This window comes from Chiloscyllium plagiosum, unplaced genomic scaffold (assembly GCF_037043375.1).
Source record: "Chiloscyllium plagiosum isolate Xiang-an unplaced genomic scaffold, Cpla_swu_hap1 HiC_scaffold_13, whole genome shotgun sequence".
Taxonomy (NCBI): Eukaryota; Metazoa; Chordata; class Chondrichthyes; order Orectolobiformes; family Hemiscylliidae; genus Chiloscyllium; species Chiloscyllium plagiosum.
In genome coordinates, this window is record NW_028270151.1 from 68,474,348 (window position 1) to 68,488,607 (window position 14,260).

The following is a 14,260-nucleotide window of genomic DNA, read 5'->3' on the forward strand; positions in this document are numbered from 1 at the left end:
CATTATGGGTCAGTGGTTAGCAATACTGTCCCACAGAACCAGGGACCTGGGTTTGATTACAGCCTTGAGCGACAGTTTGTGTGGAATTTGCACACTATCCCTTTGTCTGTGTGTGTTTCCTCCAACAATCCAAAGATAAGCAAGTTAGGTGGATTCGCCATGCTAAATTGACTGCAGTGTTCAGGGATGTGCATGCTAGGTGGTTTAGCTACGTGAAATGCATGGATGGGGTCGGTCTGAGTAGGATGGATTTTTGTGGACTTGATGGGCTGAATGACCTGCATCCATACTGGAGGGATTGTATAGAGGTCAAAATTGGGTGAATCTGTTGAAGAAATCATTGGAATTTTAAAGGGTATGTTAATAAACGGCATTTGGCATTTATTACCACATATTGATACCTTGGACATGAAAGGAGTGAACCAAGACACAGATGTCTGTAAATGGTTGTGTCAACTTGTCAGCATCACACTTAGTATTTATCAGAAGCAAATCAGCTTCAGGTAGTTTTTGTGAGGGAAACATTTGCAGACTGGAGTATCTTGGTTTGTTAAACACTCCATAATTTATGTTAGCATGTACAATTGTAAAGGGAGATTTAGCTGTTGCTCAGTTTTCCTACTATTATTCTCATTATAGAGGTTCACTTTAAATTACAATACTTTCCAAGTAATGTAAATGTAATTATTAGCTCAAATTAAATTAACATGTATGTTAATTACATGGTCTAACTACAATCTACCAATCAGCTGCCTGCCCTCAAATGGTACAAACCTGAGTGCTGACCTGTAGGTTAGACAGAGCCTGCACATCACCAGTAGATAAGGAAGGCTAATTAGAAAGCAGGTATGACCCAGAGAAAAGAATATGAGAGGTTCTGGAGGGAGGACTCACTGGTCCTTTAGGCTGTGACTAAGCAAGCATTTCCATTGCTTTGGAAAATATCTTCAACAATCAAAGCTAATTCAAACTGCTGTCAGAGCCATTAGCTCTTTATTAAAGACTTGCATGAAAGTAGTCATGATAAGTTGATACGATAGGACCAATATCAAGTAAAATTCTTGAGCTCTAAATTGCCTTCGGCCGATACTTTAAGCTTGCAGAGATTTTCAAGTGAAGGTCAGAGGCAGACAGAAAGTTGAATTCGGAGTGGGGACTTAACATGCTCAGATTTAATTGCCCATCTGTCTAGTTAGTATTGGATGTTATGACTAGTGTTATGTGATTTGCAAACTGACATTGTTCAAAGTGAACAGAGTACTCAATTTTGACAATTTTGAAATAACACCATGCATAGATGTTAATTATACTTATTATAAATCAGATTATGTGTTTTTGAAACTGTTATTTTCCCAAAATTTCTCAAAGGAGTGATTGCAGAGCAAGGAATACCATGGAATGAACAAATGGGAATGAGAGAATCCAGTTCATTTGTAAATGGAGCAACCAATCATGATCTTGGACAAAGCAATCCAACTTCTGACCAAAACACAGAAGATCTAATAGAAAATATTGACACAGAAATGGATGAGGAAAATGGGGCAGTGGAAACAATGGAAGAAATGAGTTCTGAACTGATGGAAAATGGAAGTTTGTTACATAAAACAGATGGGAAAGAAGGTACAAACAAATTAGAAGATGATGTAAACAAATTAGAAGATGGTGTCACCATTGAAATGGCGCCAACTGAGAAAACAAAAAGACACTTGTGTAATGTAGGTAGGGAGGAAAATGAAAGAAGATTACGTGGGGAAGGTAAGAAGCTGAGAATGTCGAATGTCCATTGAAAAAGTAATATGCATCAAAAAAGTAAATTGACATTCAACTTAAACAGAAATTGGGACAAAATAGACTGAAGTTGGTGAATGGCACATAAGTGGAATTTGATGCACCACTTTGTAGGCAGGCATCTGTAGGTCCTGGTAGATGCAAAAAGGTAGGGATGCTTCAAGCATGGAGGTAAGCTGAAGGCAAGTGAGCTCTAAGAAAGTATGTGTGCAATGCTGAGATATGGCCTGGTCCAGACTTCAAGCTGCAGCTTTCTCCATGTCCATGTACGAAGTCACCTTGCAGTAGTATTACAATGATAGGGGCCATTGTGCTCTGAAGTACAGGTTTAAATTGCAGAAGTAAGTGGATTGGAAAAGTATCATGGGGTCCTGAGAAGCTGACAAGTGTCTTAGAACTATAGAAACTCTACAGTGTGGAAGCAGCCATCCAGCTCATCAAGTCCACTCCAACCCTCGAAAGAGCATCCCACCCAGACCCACTCCACTATCCGATCCCTGTAACGCTGTCAGATGGTAGTAATTGTGGATGAAGTGTTAGTGTGTCCAGTGCATTGGAGCATGCCCTGAAATATAGTATTGATGGGAATTCTGTTGTGCAATCGATGAGCTTTCTTGTTTTCTGACTTAATTGTAGAGAATTCTTAATGTCGAGTTTCCTTGCGGTGTATGGTATGGTAGGGAGCTACATATAAGTGATGGGAGGCGTACATTTAATGAGGCCGATAACAAGCATTAGTCCCCATTAATAGAAAACTTGTTCCCTCTGAGCAAGACTCTGATCTCGAAGTTTGGAACTGATTTGGAAAATGTAGCTTCTCCTAGCGTTGAGAAAGAATTCCCAGTTATTTTCCACAGTTCTTCCAGATTTCACACCACAGCCCTGTATGATCCCACTCATTGATTTCCATTCATTGGTTTACATAGGTATTCTCCACAATGTATTAAGATCCTGAATCATTTCTATTCAAGATGTGTTAAAAATGTCAACTTCATTCTCTACTTTTTCCCATTTTAGTTAAGTTTTTAAAAATTGTATACAATTACTGAACTTCTAAATCATGTCATTTTCCTCTTTGTCTGGGCCTGAGATCTCATCGCAATACAGTCAGGAATCAATCCAGCATGTTACTGTTGTAATATTTCAGTTTCTTTTACCTCTGTGAGTTTTTTTCCACCCATGATGAGGTTAATATTTTTGAATCTGCCAGGTTATTTCAGAAAATCAAATCAAACCCTTCTATTGGAATTTGTTTCACCATTCACAGAACAACTGCTCCTACCAAGTCACTTTATAATTGGACTCTATATAATGAGACTGGTTTGTATCAGTTGACTATCCCGTTGATTGAGCTTAAATTGAAACCACAGTGTATTTTGCATGGATGGACAACACGTTTATTGCAGTTGTTGGCCCTGGTTTATCACCTCTTTATGAGAATTGCATGGCCTCATCTACACACCACTTGACAGCTGCCTGACCTCAAATGGTGTAAAGTAATTGTTGTGCTTCAGAGAGGCCAATAGCCAATGGGGCTGTTTATCGAAAATAATTAATGTCACTGGGTACAGGATATGACATGACATCAGAAGCAGAAACCTTGCAGCATTAGGTATGCCTAAGTGAGTGTTTTTTGCCCTCGAAGATCTCTTCACTTTTCCTGACAACAAACAAACCTGCTTTCAGCTGCCGAGAGAGCCACTTGCTCTTCCTAATCTGGAATAATGGCTATCGGTAGAAACGAATGAAGTAGGGATCGATATCATGTGAAATTCTTGTACTCCAAATAGATGGGGCTATTTCCCTGGCACATCAGATGTTGAGGCGTGACCTTCCAGAAGTTTATACAATTATGAGGGGCATGGATAGGGTAAAAAGACAAGATATTTTCCCCTAGATGGGGAGTCCGAAACTAGACAGCATAGGTTCACGGTGAGAGAAGGAAAAGATTTAAAAGGGATCTAAGGTGCAATGTTTTCATGGAGAAGGTGGTGCATGTATGGAATGAGATGGCAGAGGAAGTGATGGAAGCTGATACGATTATAGCATTTAAAAGACAGATATGTTAAGCCTGCAGACATTTAAAAGTTAAGGTCATAGTTCTATTCTGACAGCTCAGTTTCCCTGTCCACAGATGCAGCCAGAACTGCTGAGTTTCTTCAATATCTTTTGTTTAATTCTGTTTTCTCAACATCTATAACATTTTACTTTTAAAATAATACCAAGTTTTCATTTAAACTGTAGCTGCTAAATATCAGATTTGTTTTATCCTTGTCATGTTTCTAATATATTTCAAAGGAGAGAATGCAGATGAAGATGAGCAATGTAAAGGACAAACGAGAATCAGAAAATTCAGTCCGATTAGAAATGGAGGAAATAATCATGACTTTGGACAAAGCAATCCTCCTTCTGACCAAAATACAGAAGATTCATCAGAAGATATTGACATAGTAATGAAAGAGGAAAATGGGGCAGGGGGAGCAATGGAAAAGATGAGATGTGGATTAATGGCAAATGAAAATCTCCTACACAATACAGATGGAAAAGGAGGTACATGGATTATAAATGAGAAGGCCACTAATAGTTGAAATACTTACAACTGAGAAAATACAAAGACACCAATTTGGTTGTCTGTCAGAGTGAAAATATGGGAGTGGGTCAAGTGTGACAGCAGCAGAGCAGAGGGCAAAATTATAGAAACAAAAATAATAGTCCCACTACACTCCCACAGCCTCAGTTTAAAGTGGGACCTGCAGGTTAGAGAGAGCCTGCACAGTAGGAAGGCTAATTAGAAAGCAGCTATGACACAGGGAAATGAATATGAGTGGTCCGGGAGGTAGGCCTCACTGCTTCTTTCGGCTCTGACTAACCAAGCATTTCTATTGCCTTGGAAAATCTCTTCACTCTTCCTGACAGCAATCAAAGCTGACTCAAACTGCTGTAAGAGCAATTAACTCTTCATTAAAGACTTGCATGAAAGTAGTCATGATAAGTGGATACAATAGGACCAATGTCAAATAAGATTCTTGAGCTCTAAATTGCCTTCGGCCGATACTTTAGCGTGTAGAGATTTTCAAGTGAAGGTCAGAGGCAGACAGAAAACTGAATTCTGATTGGGGACTTAACTTCCTTAGATTTAATTGCCCATCTGTCTATTTAGCATTGGATGTTATGACTAATGTATTGTGAATTGCAAACCGAGATTGTTGGAAATGAACAGAGATCTTAATTTTGACAATTTTGAAATTACACCATGCATAGATGTTAATTATACTTATTGTAAATCAGATTATGTGTTTTTGAAACTGTTATTTTCCCAAAATGTATCAAAGGAATGATTGCACATCAAGAAAAACCATGGAATGAGCAAGCAAGAATGAGCGAATCCAGTCCATTTGTAAATGGAGCAACTAATCATGATCTTGGACAAAGCAATCCAACCTCTGACCAAAATACAGAAGATTTAAAACAGAATATTGACACAGAAATGAATGAGGAAAATGGGATAGTGGAAACAATGGAAGAAATGAGTTCTGAGCTGATGGAAAATGGATGTTTGATACATAAAACAGATGGGAAAGAAGGTACGTGTGTAATCAAGCTAGAGGATGATGTCATCATTAAAATGGTTGCAACTCAGAAAACAAAAAGACACTCGTGGTATGTAGGTAGGAAGGAAAACATGAGAGGGTTATGTGGGGTAGGAAAGAAACTGAGAATGTTGAATGACTATAGAAAATGTAATTTGCATCAAAAAAGTAAATTGACAATCAACTAAAACAGAAAATGTGACAGAATAGATTGACCTTGTTGAAATTGTGATGGAAAATATTGAAACATTATGGGAGGAGTTCATTTGCAGCACAAGAGAATATTAAGGAGACAAATGCAACAGCAGAGAAAACTTGCGTGAAAATTGCAGAGCTGAAAGATGAAAGGACAATGGGTAGAGAGGGCCTTCAGGCGTATAAACATCATCAATTTTGACTCCCAACTGCCCAGTCAATGCTGTGTACAAGACTTGATGTCCTTCATGTTGCCAGCTAAGATAGTTCACAATGAATAGTATTACCAATTTTGTGCCCACCTTAAAACAACACCATAATAGAAACAGCAAATGTTGGGGTGATTCAGCAAGTCAGTCAATATGTGCAGAGAGAAAAGCAGAGTGAAGTTTTCTGCCGAGGTGCTCCAGTTTCCAGCATCTCTAGTATTTTGATTTTAAATTAATACCATGCTTTGATTTAAACTGTAGCAGTTAACAATTAGATAATGCATATTTCTTTAACTTTGTCATTTTTCCAAAATGTGACAAAGGTGGGAATGCAGATGTAGTTGGGAAATGGAATGAACAAAAGAGAGTGAGAAAATCCAGTGGAACTGGAAATGAAGTGAATAGTCATGACATTAGGGAACACATTCCACCTTCTGACCAAAATATAGAACATTCTCCAGAAAGCAGTAATGCAGTAATAAAAAGGAACATGAGACAATGAAAGACATTGAAATGACGTTTGAACTGAAAGAAAGGGAAAAACAGACAGAAGAAATGGATTGGAATGAAGTTATGTACGTTGTAAATGAGGCAAATACTACGGAATTGAAATCCTTACGACTGAGAAAACAAAAAGACACCAGTGGTATGAAGAAAAGTATTGGAGAAGACTGAATTGAACAGAAAAGAAAATGATAGACAAACTAGTAAGCAGCAGAAAGGCAAATTGGCATTCCATTCAATAAAACAGTAGGAAGGTGAAAAACAGGGGTGGCATTATGGGTCAGTGGTTAGCAATACTGTCCCACAGAACCAGGGACCTGGGTTTGATTCCAGCCTTGAGCGACAGTCTGTGTGGAGTTTGCATATTATCCCTTTGTCTGTGTGTGTTTCCTCCAACAATCCAAAGATATGTAAGTTAGGTGGATTGGCCATGCTAAATTGCCTGTAGTATTCAGGGATGTGCATGCTAGGTGGTTTAGCCATGTGAAATGCATGGATGGGGTAGGGCTGAGCAGGATGCTCTTTGTCGGGAATTTTGTGGGCTTGATGGGCTGAATGGCCTGCTTTCACAATGGAGGGATTGTATAGAGGTCAAAATTGTCAAATTGTGAATCTGTCAAAGAAATCATTGGAATTTTAAAGGATATGTTAATTAAGCGCATTTGACATTTATTATCACAAATTGATACATTGGGTATGAAAGGAGTGAGTCAAGACATAGGTATCTATAAATGTTTGTGTCAACTTGTTAGCATCGCACTTAGTATTTATCAGAAACAGATCAGCTCCAGATAGTTTCTGTGAGGGAAACATTTACAGACTGGAGTATCTGAGTTTGTTAAACAGCCCATAATTTATGATAACATGTACAATTTTAAGGGAGATTTAACTGTTGCTCAGTTTTTCTGCTATTATTCTCATGATAGAGGTTCACTTTAAACTACAATGCTTTCCAAGTAAATGTAATTATATGCCAAAATTGAATAGCCATGTATGTTAATTACATGGTCTAACTGTACTGTGCCAATCAGCTGGCTGCCCTCAAATGGTACAAACCTGAGTGCTGACCTGTAGGTTAGAGAGAGTCTGTACATCACCAGTAGGAAGGCTAATTGGAAAGCAGCTATGACACAGGGAAATGAATATGAGACATCCGGGAGGAAAGACTCACTGCTCCCTAGGCTCTGACTAAACAAGCATTTCCATTGCCTTGGAAAATCTCTTCACTCTTCCTAACCACAATCATAGCTGATTCAAAGTACTGTCAGAGCCATTAGCTTTTTATTAAAGCTCTTTATCATGAGAGTAGTTATGATAAGTTGATACGAAATGACCAATGAGGAGAAAGTGAGGACTGCAGATGCTGGAGATCAGAGCTGAAAATGTGTTGCTGGAAAAGCGCAGCAGGTCAGGCAGCATCCAAAGAGCAGGAGAATCGACGTTTCGGGCATGAGCCCTACTTCAGGAAGAAATGACCAATATCAAGTAAAATTCTTGAGCTCTAAATTGCCTTCGGCCGATATTTTAAGCGTGCAGAGATTTTCAAGTGAAGGTCAGAGGCAGACAGAAAACTGAATTCTGAGTGGGGACTTAACATGCTCAGATTTAATTGCCCACCTGTCTATTTAGTATTGGATGTTATGACTAGTGTTATGCGATTTGCAAACTGAGATTGTCAAAGTGAACAGAGATCTCAATTTTGACAATTTTAAAATAACACATGCATAGATGTTAATTGTACTTATTTTAAATCGGATTATGTGTATTTGAAACTGTTATTTTCCCAAAATTTCTCAAAGGAGTGATTGCAGATCAAGGAATACCATGGAATGAACAAATGGGAATGAGAGAATCAAGTCCATTTGTAAATGGAGTAACCAATCATGATCTTGGACAAAGCAATCCAACTTCTGACAAAAATACAGAAGATTTAACACAGAATATTGACACAGAAATGGATGAGGAAAAGGGGATAGTGGAAACAATAGGAGAAATGAGTTCTGAACTGATGGAAAATGGAAGTTTGATACATAAAACAGATGGGAAAGAAGGTACGTGTGTAAACAAATTAGAGAATGATGTCACCATTGAAATGGCAACAAAAGAGAAAACAAAAAGACACTGGTGGTATGTAGGTAGGAAGGAAAATAAGAGAGGGTTATGCGGGGGAGGTAAGAAACTGAGAAAACTGAATGACTATTGAAAAAGTAATATGCATCAAAAAAGTAAATTGACATTCAACTTAAACAGAAATTGTGACAGAATAGACTGAACATGGTGAATGGCAGATAAGTGGAAATTGATGCACCACTTTGTGGGCAGGCACCTGGAGGACCTGGTAGAGGCAAGGCAAGGCAGGGATGCCGCAAGCATGGAGGTAAGCTCAAGGCAAGTGAGCTCTACAAAAGTATGTGTGCAATGCTAAGATATGGCCTGGTCCAGACTACAAGCTGCAACTTGCTCCATGTCCATGTACAATGTCACCTTGCAGTAGTATTTCAATGTTAGGGGACATTGTGTCCTGAAGTGCAGTTTTAAGTTGCAGAAGTAAGTGGATTGGAAAGGTAACATGGGGTCCTGAGAAGCTGGCAAGTGTCATAGAACCATAGAAACTCTACAGTGTGGAAGCAGCCATCCAGCCCATCAAGCACACTCCAACCCTCATAAGAGCATCCCAGTCAGACCCACCCCACTACCCAATCCATGTAATGATGTCAGATGGTAGTAATTGTGGATGAGGTGTTAGTGTGTCCAGTGCATTGGAGCATGCCCTGAAATATAGTTTTGAAGGGCGTTCCATTGAGCAATCGATGAGTTTTCTTGTTTTCTGATTTACTTGTTCAGAATTCTTAGTGCCTAGTTTCCTTGTGGTGTACAGTATAGATTAGATTAGATTAGATTACTTAGATTAGAAATGAGAGCCGCACATTTACTGAGGCCGATAACAAGCATTAGTCCTCATTAATAGAAAACTTGTTGCTTCTGAGCAAGAAAATGTAGCTTCTCCTATTGTTGAGAAAGAGTTCCCAGTTATTTTCCACAGTTCTTCTAGATTTCACACCACAGACCTGTATGATCCCACTCATTGATTTCCATTCATTGTTTTAGATAGGTATTCTACACAATATAATAAGGACCTGAATCAATTTGTTGCATTCCTGTTCAAGATGTGTTAAAAATGTCAACTTCATTCTCTTTGTCTTTGTCCATTTTAGTTAAATTTTAAAAAATTGTATCCAATTACTGAACTTCTAAATCATGTCATTTTCCTCTTTGTCTGGGCCTGAGATCTCATCACAACACAGTCAGGAATCAATCCAGGAAGTTACTGTTGCAATATTTCAGTTTCTTTTACCTCTGTGAGTTGCTTTACCACCCTTGGTGAGGATAATATTTTTGAATCTGCCAGGTCATTTCATAAAATCAAATCAAACCCTTCTATTAGAATTTGTTTCATCACTCACAGAACAACTGCTCCTACCAAGTCACTTTATAACTAGACTCTGTATAATGAGACTGGTTTGTATCAGTTGACTATCCTGTTGATTGAGGTTAAATTGAAACCACAGTGTATTTTGCATGCATTGTCAACAGGTTTATTGCAACTGTTGGCCCTGGTTTATCACCTCTTTATGAGAATTGCATGGCCTCATCTACACACCACTTGACAGCTGCCTGACCTCAAATGGTGTAAAGTAATTGTTGTGCTTCAGAGAGGCCAATAGCCAATGGGGCTGTTTATCAAAAAGAATTAATGTCACAGGGTACAGGATATGACATGACATCAGAAGCAGAAACCTTGCAGCATTAGGTATGCCTAAGTGAGTGTTTTTTGCCCTCGAAAATCTCTTCACTTTTCCTGACAACAATTAAACATGGAATAATGACTATTCATATAAACTAATGAAATACGATCTATATCACATAAAAGCCTTGTGCTCCAAATAGCTGGGGCTATTTCCCTGAAGCATCAGACGCTGAGGAGTGATCTTCCAGAGGTTTATAAAAGCATGGGATGCATGGATAGGGTAAATAGACAAGATCTTTTCCCCGAGATGAGGAATCCAAAACTAAAGAGCATAGATTCAAGCTGAGAGAGGGAAAAAATTTAAAAGGGACCTAAGGGGCAACATTTTGCAGTGAGGGTGGTGCCTGTATGGAATGAGATGCCACAGGAAGTAATGGAAGCTGATACAATTCCAGCATTTAAAAGGCTGATATGTTAAGCCTGAAGAAATTTATGAGTTATAGTCATAATTCTATACAGCCAGCTCAGTTTCCCTGTCCACCGATGTAGCCAGAACTGCAGAGTTTCTCCAATATCTTTTGTATTTAATTCAATTTTCCCAACATCTATAACATTTTACTTTTAAAATAATACCAAGTTTTCATTTAAACTGTAGCTGCTAAATATCAGATTTGTTTTATCCTTGTCATGTTTCTAATATATTTCAAAGGAGAGAATGCAGATGAAGATGAGCAATGTAAAGGACAAACGAGAATCAGAAAATTCAGTCCGATTAGAAATGGAGGAAATAATCATGACTTTGGACAAAGCAATCCTCCTTCTGACCAAAATACAGAAGATTCATCAGAAGATATTGACATAGTAATAAAAGAGGAAAATGGGGCAGGGGGAGCAATGGAAAAGATGAGATGTGGATTATTGGCAACTGAAAGTCTCCTACACAATACAGATGGAAAAGGAGGTACATGGATTATAAATGAGAAGGCCACTAATAGTTGAAATACTAACAACTGAGAAAACACAAAGACACCTATTTGGTCATAGGTCAGCATGGAAATATGGGAGTGGGTCAAGTGGGACAGCAACGGAACAGAGGGAAAAACTATAGAAACAAACATAATAGTCCCATTACACTCCACCTGTCAGCTACCCAGCCCCAAATGGTGTAAAGTGACAGCTAACCTGCAGTTTGGAAAGAATGTTCACATCATCAGTAGCAAAGGAAGGCAAATTCGAAAGCCGCTATGACACAGGGAAATGAATATGAGAGGTCCTGTAGGGAGGACTCACTGTTCCTTTATGCTCTGACTAAGCAAGCATTTCCATTGCCTTGGAAAATCTCTTCACTCTTCCTAACAACAATTAAAGCTGACTCAAACTGCTGTAAGAGCCATTAGCTCTCCAAGAAAGGCTTGAATGAAAGTAATAAGCTCTAAATTCCCTTCGGCCGATGCTTTAAGCGTGCAGAGATTTTCAAGTGAAGGTCAGTGGCAGACAGAAAACAGTGAATTCTGAGTGGGTACTTAACATGCTCAGGTTTAACAGCCCATCTGTTAAATGGATGTTGTGACTAGTGTTCTTTAATTTGCAGAATTGAGATTGTTCAAAGTGAACAGAGATCCCAATTTTGACAAACATCAAATGACACTTTGCCCAGATATTAACTGTACTGATTCTAAATCAGATGAAGTGTTTTTGAAACTATTGTTCTCCCCAAATTTATCAAAAGGAGTGATTGCAGATCAAGGAAAACCAAGGAATGAACAAATGAGAATGAGCGAATTCAGTCCATTTGTAAATGGAGCAACCAATCATGATTTTTTCTTTCCTGTTTTCATTCATGGGATGAGGTTGTCACTGGCTAGGTCAACATTTATTGCCCATCCCTAATTATACAGAGGGCAGTTAAGAGTTACCACATTACTGTGGGTCTGGAGTCACATGTAGCCCAAATCAGGTAAGGATGGCAATATCCTTCCATAAAGGGTGTTAGTGAACCAGGTGGATTTTCCCAACAATCAACAATGGATTCATGGTCATCATTAGGCTCTTAATTCCAGATTTTTGTTGAAATCAATTTCCACAATCTGCTGGGGCAGAATGCCAACCCGGGCTCCCAGAACATTCCTTGGGTGTCTGAATTAAAAGTCCAGCGATAATACCACTAGGCCATCGCCTGCCCCCTGTTCCATTGCTTGGACAAAACAATCCACCTTCTGACAAAAATACAAAAGATCGAACAGAAAATATTAGCACAGTAATGAAAGAAGATAAAGGGGCAATGGAAACTTTGGAAGAAATAAGTTCTGAATGGATGGAAAATGGAAGTTTGATACATAAAACAGATGGGAAAGAAGGTACGTGTGTAAAAGAAGCAGAGGATGATGTCAACATTGAAATGGATGCAACTGAAAAATAGGAGAGGATTATGTGGGGCAGCTGAGAAACTGAGAATATTGAAAGACGATTGAAAAACATATATGCATCAAAAAAATTAAATTGACATTCAACTTTTACAGAAATTGGGATGAAATAGACTAAACTTGGTGATAGAAAATATTGAAAAGTTATGGGAAGATTTCATTGAGAGCAAAAGAGAACGTTAAGGAGAGAAATGCAACAATAGAGAACACTTGTGAGAAAATCGCAGAGCTGAAAGATAAAAGAACAATGCTTAGACAGGGCCTTCAGGTGTATAAGCCTGCTCATCATCGATTTTGACTGCGTATCTGCCCAGTCAATACTGTGTACAAAGGTTGGTGCCCTTCCTTTTGCCAGCTGAAGGCAGTATTAGCTATTTTGCTGACCAACTTAAAACAACACCATAATAGAAACAGCAAATGTTGAGGTGATTCAGCAGGTCAATTAGCACGTGCAGAGAGAGAAGCAGAGTTAGGTTTTCTGCTGAATTTTTGCAACATCTTCTGTCTTTATTTCCTGTTTCCAACATCTGTCATATTTTGCATTTAAAACAGCACTTTGCTTTAATTTAAACTGTAGCTGTTAATATTCATCTAAGTTATATTTCTTTAACCTTGTCATTTTTCCAAAATATGACAAAGGTGGAAATGCAGATGCAGATGAGAAATGGAATGAACGAAAGAGAATGAGAAAAAACAGTGGAACTGGAAATAACGTGAATAATCATGGCATCAGACAAGGCAATCCATCTTCTGACCCACATACAGAACATTCTCCAGAAAGCAGTGATGCAGTAATGAAAGGGAAACAGGGAACAATGAAAAACATTGGAATGACGTGTGAACTGAAAGAAAAGGAAAAACAGATAGAAGAAACAGATTGGAAAGAAGGTATGTAAGTTGTAAATGAGGAAAACCCTACACAATTGAATTGCTTCCGACTGCAAAAACAAAGACACCTGTAGAAAGAAGGAAAATATTGGAAAGGACCGAATGAAACAGAAAGGAAAATGATAGACATAACAATAGGCATTAGAAAGGCAAATTGGCATTACCCTCAATAAAAGTGTAAGAGGGCGCAAAACAGTTGTGGCATGTTGGCTCAGTGGTTAGCAATACTGCCTCACAGTGCCAGGGACCTGCGTTTCATTCAAGCCTCCACACTGTCTGTGTGGAGTTTGCACATTATCCCTGTGCCTGCGTGTGTTTCTTCCCACAATCCAAATATGTGCAGGTTAGATTGACTGGCCATGCTGAATTGCCCATTGTGTCCAGAGATGTGCAGGCCAGGTAGATTAGCCCTGAGAAATGCAGGAATTGGGTGGGATGATCTTTGTAGGGTTGATGTTGACTCAATGAGGTGTATGGCCTGTTTCCACACTCTAGGGACTCTGTAAAGATCAAAATTGGGTGAATCTGTAGAAGAAATCTTTGGAAATTTAAACGGTAAGTTAATGGAGAGCATTTGACATTTTTTCATCACAATTGATACCTTGGGTTTAAAGGGAGTGAGTCAACACACAGATATCTATAAATGTTTGAGTCAATTCCTCAGCATCCCACTTAGTATTTATCAGCAGCAGAGCAGGTCCAGGTAGTTTTTGTGAGGGAGTCATTTACAGATAGAAGTATCATGGTTTGTTCAACAGCCGAGAGAGGTTCACTTCAAATCACAATGCTTTGCAAGTAATTATTAGCCCAAATTCAATAGCCATGCATGATAATAACATGGTCTCACTGCACTCTATCCGTCTTGCTCTCAAATGGTACAAACTGAGTGCTGGCCTGCAGGTGAGAGAGAGCCTT

The 14,260-nt window shown here is 38.8% G+C and overlaps 1 protein-coding gene across 7 annotated transcripts in view; it reads left to right on the forward strand.

Moving 5' to 3' along the window:
* The window catches only part of LOC122555817 (uncharacterized), a 74,663-nt gene that overhangs the window by 58,089 nt on the left and 2,314 nt on the right, over positions 1–14,260 (forward strand). For 3 of the 7 annotated variants that reach the window (XM_087993706.1, XM_087993708.1, XM_087993707.1), the window contains 6 exons: positions 1,369–1,755; positions 4,087–4,338; positions 5,121–5,372; positions 8,086–8,337; positions 10,744–10,995; positions 13,097–13,345. In XM_087993706.1, coding sequence (XP_087849832.1) covers positions 1,369–1,755; positions 4,087–4,338; positions 5,121–5,372; positions 8,086–8,337; positions 10,744–10,995; positions 13,097–13,345 — 1,644 coding nt within the window. The remainder of the gene's footprint in view (positions 1–1,368; positions 1,756–4,086; positions 4,339–5,120; positions 5,373–8,085; positions 8,338–10,743; positions 10,996–13,096; positions 13,346–14,260) is intronic. The other 4 variants (XM_087993709.1, XM_087993711.1, XM_087993712.1 and 1 more) reach the window with 4 other exon arrangements.